General features: G+C 39.7%; 1 protein-coding gene across 1 annotated transcript; it reads right to left on the reverse strand.

Annotated features, from left to right (window-relative positions):
- Positions 1 to 283: 283 nt before the first annotated feature.
- Positions 284 to 6,024, reverse strand: LOC129809385 (mediator of DNA damage checkpoint protein 1-like). Its single transcript, XM_055859194.1, has 4 exons — positions 5,404 to 6,024; positions 3,939 to 4,778; positions 3,099 to 3,878; positions 284 to 352 (listed from the first exon to the last, which is right to left on the reverse strand). Exons 1-4 carry the CDS (start codon positions 6,022 to 6,024, stop codon positions 284 to 286), a joined length of 2,310 nt encoding a protein of 769 aa, XP_055715169.1.
- Between the last annotated feature and the right edge of the window lie 6,521 nt (positions 6,025 to 12,545).

Below are 12,545 nucleotides of genomic sequence, written 5' to 3' on the forward strand. Positions count from 1 at the left end.
GTCTACCACCTCGGATGAAGCTTCGAGCTCTTTCAGAGCATCCTCTAGACCTCTAGAGCCACCAGACTCTTCTGAGCCAGAAGTTGCCATACTGACTCAGACAAGGACTCGGAGCCGGTGTTGAGATCACATTTGTGTCGATCAGAGCTCTCCGTCTTCTCTTCACATAGAATTTTCTTTCCACTGGCTCTATGAGGTTTCTCATGATTTTGTTCTCTAATTTAGCATTTTTTCTGAAGCACTGAAGGTGCTAAGAGTATACTTTAAAATTTTAGAGATTTTTTTAGAGACTCAGGGACTGTCCGGGAATAATTAATTCATACATTCTGTACAATGTCTTCATCCTCATCAACTTATAATATAAAAATTTGCAAATTTTAGAGAGCAACTATTGGATTTTCATCCTTTGCTCCTTACCATCATCACATTTTCACAAGTCCAAGACTTTGTGAGAAATTCTCAAATTTATTTTCAATATTTTTTGCGCGCTGTTATACAATTATCACTGGAAAGTTATTTACATTTGAGTAAATTTAACCTAAATTTTCTCGCGCCAAGCACAAAAAATTGATTTATATTATATTAATTCATTATTTCCCTTAAATTAAAAGGTGTTTGTCAATAACTTTTCATGATAAGTCGAGGAAAGTATTAAAATGAATTTTAATTTACAGGAAGATTGATAACTCAGGCTAAAACAGAAATATTTTTGAACACATATTTTACGCTAATTTCTTAATAAATACTTATTTATTTGCAGATAAAGAGCCTTTTTAAGTTTCAAAATTAATCAAAATTAACAATATTCTTCATTTTAAGTTATTTGTAACTTTTTTTTTAAGTAAATGTGAAAGACGAAAATGTTGAGTTTATTCATTTATCAAACTCAACATTTTTGCTCAAACTCACACAATTTTACTCACATTGAGTTGAAACTCAACTCACATTGTTTGAGTTGCGAGCGATTTTCTCGAACAAAATATTCTCAAATTGAGAATCTCATTCTCACATTGAATTTGTAAAATTCGCTTGCAGCTCAAGAAAATTAGATAATTTTTCAGGAGTTCCGTCGAACTCTGGAATCACCTTAAGAGCTTTTTGAAAATCGAAAAGTGACATATTTGCTTGTGTTGAAATATCAGAATCTAAATCAGAAATCTCAATGTCTTCATCAATATCTTCTACAATTTTAATGCGATTTATTAATTCCAAACACTTTTTATATTCTTTTTCATATTCATCTTGAAACTGTAAAATAACAACTTTTTCTCCAGGAGAAGCTCTCGCGAAGGATGATTCAAATTTAAGATCACATTCACGTTTAAATTTTAAAGCTTCCTCTTTTTTCCATCTACGTAAGGTTTCTTGAACAATTTGTTGGGACCGTTCTTTTTTAAAAGCGTCTTTAAATCTTTTAATTTATCTAGAGATTCCATAGAAATTATTGTTATAAAATTAGATATACTGAATGATATTTTAAAATTATCTCATAACAAAATATAATTTAAAAAAAAATGGTGAATATTCACGTGAAATCGATGGATTTAGTATCGGTGGGATTGTTGATTGTAGTCTATGCCTGCAGTTCCAGCGCAGCATCTACAGCAGCATCTGCGTTGATACATCATCATGCAGCATCCGCGTATCATCCGTGCATCCGTGTATCATCCGTGAATCCGTGTATCAACAGCATTCATTCCACATAATTTTACAGGAACCGATGATTTTTTTTTCTTCATAAAAGGGTTGTTGGTTATCGATCATAATGTCGTGGCATTCAGGTCATTGCTCTAACTCATGATCACACGTCAATAAAATCAATTGACGTCAATAACAAAAATATTGGTGCTTATTTTGCTATTGCGAAAGGAAATGCAAAAATTCTTGCATAAGCAATCCATTAACTTGAGCGCGCCGAAATTTGATAACTAGTGGGTCTTCACCAAATTGTCTCTTTCATTATTGGGGTCAATGCACATGATTCGACTTTGATCACTAATTATACACATTATTGGAGAGTTTTTGCTGTATTATTGTTACATTTTTTTACAAACTTTTATTTAACGGTGGTTGGGGTTAAATTTTTTTTAAACATTTGTTACTTTTACCGAATTTAGAACTTCTTCACGTACACTTTTCATCATGTCTTTTTTAAATTTCTTATAGTTTTTTATGACTCCGTATACCACAATAACAACCAAAATTATTATAAATATTGTCTCTAGAAGTCGGATGTGGCTTCCGAAAAATGCTTCAGATTCCTGGAGATTAGCTGATGGCGCTGATGAAGCTTGATCACTGTTGTTCATAATTATTGTCTCTTTATCGGTACTGCTTTGATTATTTCCCATGATTGCGATTTTAATGTTTCTATTTAGATTTGAATTGGACTATTAAATCATTGTTTTTTTATCACAATTTCACTCATATGTCAATGTATCTATTCCTAACTGATCTCCTTTGCAGCAGCATATTATTAGGATCAATAATACAAAAGTAACAAGAGCACTGATTCCAAGATATATACACAAAACTTCAATTATTAGTTCTTGAGGACCACAAACATCACCAATTCCACCTAGATTTTCCGTTATAATTATTTATTCACTTTTCTGTTTTTTACTCGATTCGCAATTGGCGAGGATCGCCATGTGGTGCGCGCAAAGAAGTTGCTTAATAAAACACTCTGTTTCCTCGATAACGCCAAACTGAATGACCAAATTTATTTCTTCTCTCTTTTAATACATAAAATTGCAGTGACAACAATTCATAATAATTTGCTGAACACTACAATAGGATTCCTGGAAATCAATAGACTATCATATTATCAAGTGGATAATATGATTGGAAGAGTATACATGTATAATATGGAAAAGAACTCGGAAAAAATTAACCGTTTTGTCTTGAGGCGAAGAATTCAAAAAAATTTCTGGGATTGGGTTAGGATAGGTCAAGTGGACAAAGCAGTTGATGCTTTTAAAATTTCTCGAAGACACATTCTAAAGTATGGCGCGGTGAGAGCTCGAATGTCCTCGTAAGTGATCCCTATCAGCAAGGAAAATTTCCAGAAGCTGTCATTGTCAAGGAGTTTGGCTCACCTGTGTGGATGGTCTCTGGTTAATCTCGTCCATCTGGATAGGCTTAGGGGGTTCTGTCATCTGTGTGGATGGTCCCTGGTTAATCTCGTCCCTCTGGATAGGCTGAGGGGGTTCTGTCACCTGTGTGGATGGTCTCTGGTTAATCTCGTCCCTCTGGATAGGCTGAGGGGGTTCTGTCACCTGTGTGGATGGTCTCTGGTTAATCTCGTCCCTCTGGATAGGCTGAGGGGGTTCTGTCACCTGTATGGATGGTCTCTGGTTAGTCTCGTCCCTCTGGATAGGCTGAGGGGGTTCTGTCACCTGTGTGGATGGTCTCTGGTTAATCTCGTCCCTCTGGATAGGCTGAGGGGGTTCTGTCACCTGTGTGGATGGTCTCTGGTTAATCTCGTCCCTCTGGATAGGCTGAGGGGGTTCTGTCACCTGTGTGGATGGTCTCTGGTTAGTCTCGTCTCTCTGGATAGGCTGAGGGGGTTCTGTCACCTGTGTGGATGGTCCCTGGTTAATCTCGTCCCTCTGGATAGGCTGAGGGGGTTCTGTCACCTGTGTGGATGGTCCCTGGTTAATCTCGTCCCTCTGGATAGGCTGAGGGGGTTCTGTCACCTGTGTGGATGGTCCCTGGTTAATCTCGTCCCTCTGGATAGGCTGAGCGGGTTCTGTCACCTGTGTGGATGGTCTCTGGTTAATCTCGTCCCTCTGGATAGGCTGAGGGGGTTCTGTCACCTGTGTGGATGGTCTCTGGTTAATCTCGTCCCTCTGAATAGGCTGAGAGGGTTCTGTCACCTGTGTGGATGGTCTCTGGTTAATCTCGTCCCTCTAGATAGGCTGAGGGGGTTCTGTCACCTGTGTGGATGGTCCCTGGTTAATCTCGTCCCTCTGGATAGGCTGAGGGGGTTCTGTCATCTGTGTGGATGGTCCCTGGTTAATCTCGTCCCTCTGGATAGGCTTAGGGGGTTCTGTCACCTGTGTGGATGGTCTCTGGTTAATCTCGTCCCTCTGGATAGGCTGAGGGGGTTCTGTCACCTGTGTGGATGGTCTCTGGTTAATCTCGTCCCTCTGGATAGGCTGAGGGGGTTCTGTCACCTGTGTGGATGGTCTCTGGTTAATCTCGTCCCTCTGGATAGGCTGAGGGGGTTCTGTCACCTGTGTGGATGGTCCCTGGTTAATCTCGTCCCTCTGGATAGGCTGAGGGGGTTCTGTCACCTGTGTGGATGGTCTCTGGTTAATCGCGTCCCTCTGGATAGGCTGAGGGGGTTCTGTCACCTGTGTGGATGGTCTCTGGTTAATCTCGTCCCTCTGAATAGGCTGAGGGGGTTCTGTCACCTGTGTGGATGGTCTCTGGTTAATCTCGTCCCTCTGGATAGGCTGAGGGGGTTCTGTCACCTGTGTGGATGGTCCCTGGTTAATCTCGTCCCTCTGGATAGGCTGAGGGGGTTCTGTCATCTGTGTGGATGGTCCCTGGTTAATCTCGTCCCTCTGGATAGGCTGAGGGAGTTCTGTCACCTGTGTGGATGGTCCCTGGTTAATCTCGTCCCTCTGGATAGGCTGAGGGGGTTCTGTCACCTGTGTGGATGGTCCCTGGTTAATCTCGTCCCTCTGGATAGGCTGAGGGGGTTCTGTCACCTGTGTGGATGGTCTCTGGTTAATCGCGTCCCTCTGGATAGGCTGAGGGGGTTCTGTCACCTGTGTGGATGGTCTATCCGAAGAGGAGGACCCCAAAAAAAACTGTCACTGAAAGGATTCTCAACTCTCCTGAGCAGTTCCTTCGATTATTGAGGTAATTTCTACCTTCAACCACTGGGTGAATTCATCTTAATTACTGCTGGATCAAGGAAGTGATCCTACTGAACACTGAATCACCTTTTTTCACTACCACGCGGAATGGAAAATCACCACGTGGTCACCTCATTGATCGGTTTTGATGCAATTGGGATAAAATCCACAGGAATTGATCACTAATTTTTGTCTGATACAGTCAATTGTCCTAATAATTTGGTGGAAAATAACTTTGGGTAGGAAAAATCACAAATAGAAACTAATTTCTTCACTGAAGCTTGGAAAACGTTTAGATTGCACAAATGCTTGATCTCAACTCTCTAAAAAAGTCTCAAAAGGCTGGCCACTGCAGCGGTAAAAAAAACTCTCTCACTCTCTGTACACATCATATGCATCAGTGTGTGTGTTGCTAAAAAATCCCATCAACTCTTTCCCCTTTTGCTCTCTTTGCTGTTATCATTCAACGGTAAAAGATGGATTTTAGAGAGTGACAAAGCGTGCTCTTTTGGTGGTTGGAAAATTATGCGTTAACATGCTCCCCCGGCGGTGCTGAGGGTGGTAATCCCTCAATGGGAAACTTTGAAATGTTTTGGATGGCACGGGTGAAAGTTCCCCTTGCGGTGCGAACGGTAACCACCCTGCATTTCCCGTCTTTACCGGGGTGCAACTTTTCTATTATCCCCAAAGGTGATGAATGCGATGGAGTCCTTTCATAAATCATCACGATGTCTCCAATTTGGAGATTGTCATGAGCTGCGGACCACTTTGATCGTGTCTGAAGGGTGTGTAAGTATTCTCGGCTCCAACGGTCGGAGAAGTGTTGTAGCACCTTTTGGCATAGTTGCCACCTGGTTAGTGTGTGAGGAGACAGGGCCGTTAGGTCATAGTCAGGAATAGAATTGAGTGGTCGACCGACCAAGAAATGACCAGGGGTAAGGGCCGTCAGTTCATTGGGATCTTCGGAAAGTGGTGAAATTGGTCGGCTGTTCAATATGGCTTCTATCTGTGAGGTGACAGTTGACAATTCTTCGTATGTAAGGATAGTTTGCCCAATCTCTCTTAAAAGATGATGCTTCAACGATTTCACAGCTGCTTCATAGAGGCCTCCATGATGGGGGGATCTTGCGGGATTGAAGTGCCAGATTGTCCTCATTTTTGACATTTCCATTTGGAGCGTGGGTCCGTTAACAGAGAGTCCCAGAATCTGTGCAGTAAGTTGCAAGCTCCCTTAAAATTCGTGCCATTGTCACTGTAAATGTGACTGGGTACTCCTCTTCTAGACGCAAACCGTCGAAGAGCTGCAATGAAGGCCTCGGTAGATAAGCTGCTAACAACTTCAATGTGGACAGCCCTGGTAACAAAGCACACGAACACACAAATGTAAGTTTGGTAGGAGACGCCTCCTCTTTTGAAACTGGGTCGTGTAAGGACTGGTCCACAAAAGTCCACTCCACATACCGAGAATGGGGGGCTGTAATCTACCCGTCGATGAGGGAGTTCTCCCATCCTTTGCTGAGCCAATAAAGGGCGTTGTCTCCAACAAGTGACGCACTCTCGGACTACCTTGCGTGTCAAATTTCGACCGCCCAGAGGCCAGTATTTTTGCCTGAGTGTGGCTAGCAGGGCTTGGGGGCCAGGGTGTTTCTGCGCACGATGAAAGTGGACAGCAATCATGCTAGTAAATTTGCATTTTGGTAGAAGGATCGGGTGCTTGGTGTCATACACTGCAATAGATTCTTCCAGACGACCTCCTACTCTGATGATGTTTTCCTCATCAATAAACGGACAGAGTTGGCGAAAATGATGAAATTTCTGGGACCGGTATACAGCACCACTCCTTATGGCCTGCCTTACCTCCTCGAGCTGTTCACCGTGTGCGAGCCGAACAAGAACCTTTTCTGCTCTGAGCAGTTCGGATGTAATGGGGACATCTCGGTTCCGAGAGGAAGATTTTTGGAAAAAACAGAGGACATATGCCACTATACGTAGTAAGCGCTCAAAGTCATTCGTTATGGAGAAAAGAGATTGCTGGAAGGTTAACAGTAAGGGTAGTTCTGGATGGGAGGTATTTGTAGTAATGATCATGGATGATCCATTACACTGAAAGAGCCCCCGCGAATGGAGAAAATGTTGGGCCGACATCCGAAACGGCACCCGTATGAGATACATGGCAGAAAAGGCCAAGAGAGACCAGTCCGGAGTCAATGACATAATCGATAGCCTCTCTGAATTTGATCAACGAGTTATTGGTATCGTTACAATTGAAGGTATTGATGGGGATATGAGCCAAGAACATTGTATTACGAGCCCAGCAAATTTGGATTCTAATGGAGCACAATCACCACATTCTCCGGAAGATGATTGTGACGTTGAGGCAAGATGCGATGACAATGTAATTGTTCCGGAAACTATAAATGCACAAACGCCACAAGTAGCTAGAGGATCCAGTAAGAAGCGATCTGTCGCAAGATCATTTTCTAAATCACGAGATGAGGAGGAGACAGAAATGATGCGAGATCTCCTGACAATAAAAAAACGCAAGTTAGCAATACTCGAGCAGTCTTATGAGACAAACAAGAAGGAACAGCAATTGCGAATGGAGCTTATGCGTGCTAAAATTAATGCCTATTCTCGACAAAATTAGTTATCTGAAAGATGAAAAGTGGGTACTTGAAAGATGAAGACTGATTTATCATTTGACTGACTTTATTCAGAATGGATTTTAATATATCACAACTGCTACCTTTTCTTCAGTACTATAGAAACCAACAAAAGCCAAAAAAGTGTGAGATTTATGAATTTATTAACTGCTTAATTTAGTACTATATTTGTATGAAGTAAAAAAATGAATTAATAAAGAATAAATCTTTGTTCTGTTTATTAGAAATTCTCTCTGATAATTTGATTTCTCAATCTCCTTCCATTCTGCACAATCGTGACTGTATCCATTTCTACGATACCATCGTTTGGAGCCTCATCTGCTGGTAGATTGTTGTCCATTTCTGCTTCTATCTCCTGTTCTGTCCGCAAAGGATATCCCTTAAGGATCATTACATTGTGCAATGTGCAGCAAGCATTCACAATTTTTCCGGCCTTAACCGGGTCATAAATCAGAATTCTTTGACGAGGGATCGACCTAAACCTGCTCTTCAACACTCCATTGCATCTCTCTACTGTTGAGCGACAGGCTTTGTGTGCAGTATTGAACCTCTCCTCTGCCACATTCTGAGGGTTGGGTACCTGAGTAATTAGCCATGGTAGAAGACCGTACCCGCTGTCTCCCAAAAGCCAACTGTCTCTTTCACCTCGTCTGTAGGAGTTGCGGAAGTATTGGCTTATTGAAGAACTATTGAAAATGAAGCTGTGATTGACGAGCCCCCCAAACTTTGGGTTAACGTTCAGGATTTTTAAATTGTGATCGCAAATCTAAAAAAAAAAAGAAAAAGAAATTATTCCTTTTATACTGTAAATGTCGAACTTTACAAAAACATTTTTTAATAAAAATAAAAGAAGAAATTTAAAAGATTTTTTATTCAGAATTTAAATTAAAAAATTGATGATGAAGGAAAGTTTAATCAATATCGTTACAATGTCTGCGTCGTGCATATCTTCGAGATAAGCGCAACAAAATTAACTTGTAACTTTATCGGGTTATTTTTCCCACGTCATTAAAGAACTATCTAAAGTAACAAGCCAACATGAAATAATGATCTTCAAATTGACTTAAATTCTATATTTTCTTTACATTCTATCCTTAAAATTTAACTTGCATGCATATCGAATTTGTCGATATCAAAAGCTCCACCAACTTTTCAGACTTATCTAGATTTTAAACTGATTTTCATGAATACTTACGATTTGGACATTCTTCGAATGAGCTGCCTTTCGTATGGAATAATAAACATGCTCAACTGCAACTGAAGGTCTTTTGATCAGAACATGAGTGCAGTCAATCAGACCAATCACTCAAGATGAATAAAAACAAATAACAAAGTAATAAGGTGGGCCAGATCGAACTGGTGATGACGTAGATACTTTTTGGAGGTTATGTCAAAAGTCATCGGTTCTTGCCTCGCGCCAAAATCTCATGCGAAAACATTTCAGTAAAATGTTGGGAATGTATCAAGATTTCTAATTTAATTGTTAACATTAATAATTGTTCTTATCAATTAAACGGATATTCAATGTTTTTTCTCCTTTTCTTATACTATTTTTCCACAAAATTCTACTTGACAAAAATTATTTGCATGAAACCCGGTGGACCATACATCATATGAGCACATCACAAATGTGTCAGAACATTCAATACTCATATATGTTTTTTTGGGAAACTTAAAAATAAATTAAATAAAGAAAAATGTAAAGTACAATCTTATGGCGCTGGCACATCTTTTCAATTGAGTGAAATTCAATCGTTAGAAATTTTACCTCTTATGCCCTAGACACACTTACGACTAAAGTCCAGAGACGACTAAGCTCGTTCATAGCCAAGTCAGTTCCTGACACACTACGAACGAGGCTTAACATTTTCTGGTACTCATAAAACATAACTTTCGTGGATTTTTATGCAGATATTTCCACTGAATTGCACTAATACTCTTCTGAAAATGAAACTATTTGTAAATTCATGTCTCAGTATACGTGCAATAATTATTGTTAATTACAATTATTTCTGAGGTGGAAGCTAACTCGCGACTTAAGCCAATTTAGGCGATTCTAGTGAATAATTCTTGTTGTTATGCGTGTATTGTGAAGTAAATTGAAAAGTAGTTTCATTTTCAATGGACTACTAGTGCATTTCAGTAGAAATATCTGCATAAAAACCCACGAAAGTTACGTTTTGTGGATACCAGTGAAGGCTAAGCTTCATTTGTAATGTGTCAGGAACTGACTTGGCTATGAACGAGCTTAGTCGTCTCTGGACTTTAGTCGTAAGTGTGTCCAGGACATTATACTCTTTCAAACTTTAATCAGATATAGTTTGTAACGTGCGTTTTTAAGAGAGGAATACAAATTTAAATTGAAGTCTCCAATCTGCAATCTATCCCGAAAGGGGAATGTCGACCAGTTCTATGTTTGTGAAAAGTCCCGTTTCTGTGATTTGGTGAAGAGTGAAAGTGATCGTCCAGGTCAGTCTCGTCCCAGCTCTAGTTAAGTGAATATATCACTAAAGTCTGTGTCTTTCCAGAGATCTTGGAGAGCGAAGCACCACCATCAGCAGAAAGAAGGAAGCCCACAGAACCCCATCAGGGAGACTCCCGCGTCCGGAAGGACTGGCGCCCAACACCATCTTAAACCCAGGGAGTACGAGCAAGAGGAGGTTCCTGCCAGCTAAGGGGAGGACGGGAGCTGGGAGTGCGTAGAAATTGTCGGGACTTAGAGAATGTACCAGCCTTTGTCCAGGAATAAAAATTGTTTTAAGTTGTCTCTTTCTGCCAAATGAAATTTAAAATTAAAATTGAAAATGACATTGAAATTTAATATCCATTTGACAGAAAGAGATAGCTATTTCTGATTTTAGTTTGAAAGAGTAAGAGAGGTAAAATTTCAATCGTTTGAAATTCACTCAATTGAAAAGGTGTGCCAGCACCGCCAGCACCATTAAAAATTAAATAAAATTTAACCTTTTTCGAAATATTTAAGTTTTGATAAAACGAAGGACACTACTACAAAGAGTCTCTCCCAATTTTACAGTATGCTAAAACTCACGAAATGTAGCTCTCCGTGAATTAAAATGTTACACAGTTTTTGGGTACGTAAGCGTACTAAATTTAATAACAATTTAAAATATATTTCATAAAAATTATCAGAAAATTATAGAATCAGAAAATTATTATATAAATTGAGAAATAACGAGAATAATATTTTCAAAATTATTCAATTCTTATTTTTCTATTACAAATATTTCATAAATCTGAGTTGTCATCAATGTACTAGTCGGGTAAAAGTATCTACGTCACTAGCAGTTCGATTTGGCCCACCTTATACTCGAAACTCCTTGCCAATCACTCACGGTATTCCATATTTTTCATAGAATTGCATTTTGATGTGATTTTTCTCTGGAGCCGTTGTCGGGAATTTTATAAATTGTGGTGCTATGTGCTCATCTATGACCTGAAGCACTTCATCAATACAACAGGATACTGTCGGCTGTGCTTGGTTAATCTCTGACTCATGCCCAATTGACCTTTGAAAACTTCCTGTAAGAAATGTCTATTTAGTCAGAGAATTAATAGAGAATTTAAAATAATATTTACCACATGCAAGAAACCTTAGGGCACATAACACCCGCTGCTCCTTCATGAGCCCAGTGCACCTGTCTCTGTCACTCATATAGGGAAATATGAGCCTCATGAATGTCCGGCAGATATCCTTCGACAATCGGAATACGTCTTTGAAATACCCTTCCGGATAATCTTCAAGCGGATTTATAGACTCCCGCAATTCTCTTCGCATAACCCGCAAATTCGCCACACGGCGCCTCTCCCTTGCCCTACGGATCCTTCTTAACACCAAAAAATCCATAAATTCACAATTTTTCTAAGACTTCAGATGTAAACAAGTTGAATTTTGACGTATTAGAATTCACTCTAGCAGTTTTTCACCACAGCTGATTCACTCATTGATACATAATCACTTTTCTAGCAGTTGTGAACGCGAGCGGTGAATCGTTCATTGGGTGAACGTTCACCAGTGAACGTTCACGACTTTTACATAATCCACCCCCAGGAGACCAAGGGTCGAGGACGCAGGACGAATGGATGACAGTTAAAAAAAAAACCAAAAGGCCATCCTATGCTGAGATTTCCAAGAAAAACGTAAACCCGGACATGAACGTCTGTGATAAAAAGAAATTAATGGTAAGTAAGGGGTCAATTCCCAATAACATGTGTTATGTGCTATCGTGTGTTATCTCGAAATAACACAAAAATTGGTATTCCCAATAACACATGTTATAATCAAAATGGCGGATGTGTTAAAAAAGTCTCCAAACATGTGTTATGGAATATTGGTATTCTTCATAACACATATAACACATCAATTCGTTCTACGACATGTGCTATCTGTAACACAACCTCTCGAGGAGCATTTATGGTGTGTTATTAATGGAGTAAAGAGTGCCAAATCGGTTCAAACGTGACAAAATATAATGAATGCAATTGCCTTAACCCTTTTAATTAAGCACAAACGCGAAAAAGACCTTGAGTAAGTTAAATTCTCTTTATTTTTAAAGTTATGTAGTTTTAATTTGAAGTGTAAGGACTGTAATTACACATTTTTGAAGGAAATCCGTGAATCGCCATTTGCGTTACTTAAGGAACTCCAGCGATATTTTTGATATCCCAGAATGCACTTTCTTGCGATGTTTCCGGTTCCCTCCTCGAGCTGCCCAGGATTTAATTAAATTGTTGGAGGAATATAATACTGACCATGCCTCGCACATTCCGTTTCACCTGAAAGTGCTTGCTACGTTGTTTTTCTACGCTACAGGAAGCTACCAAATCTGCGTAGGAACAAATGGAAAAATCAATTTGAGTCAATCGTCAATATCCCGATGCGTCAGCTATATATCCACTCTAATTGTAAATAATTTATATAAAAAAAATGATAAAGTTCCTAACCTCCGCGGATCAAATAGCACGTGCGAAACAATTATTTTCTGATGAATTTGGG

Source organism: Phlebotomus papatasi, unplaced genomic scaffold (assembly GCF_024763615.1).
Source record: "Phlebotomus papatasi isolate M1 unplaced genomic scaffold, Ppap_2.1 HiC_scaffold_80, whole genome shotgun sequence".
Classification (NCBI taxonomy): domain Eukaryota; kingdom Metazoa; phylum Arthropoda; class Insecta; order Diptera; family Psychodidae; genus Phlebotomus; species Phlebotomus papatasi.

What these genes read in the sequence shown, in the direction of transcription:
- LOC129809385 (XM_055859194.1), bottom strand. Translation starts at nt 6,024, where the DNA reads ATGAGGACAATCTGGCACTTCAATCCCGCAAGATCCCCCCATCATGGA. An exon ending in CAGCACCGCCGGGGGAGCAT is followed by an intron (nt 4,779 to 5,403) that starts GTTAACGCATAA and finishes CCATCCACACAG; the next exon opens with GTGACAGAACCCCCTCAGCC. An exon ending in ACCAGAGACCATCCACACAG is followed by an intron (nt 353 to 3,098) that starts GTGAGCCAAACT and finishes TTATATTATAAG; the next exon opens with TTGATGAGGATGAAGACATT.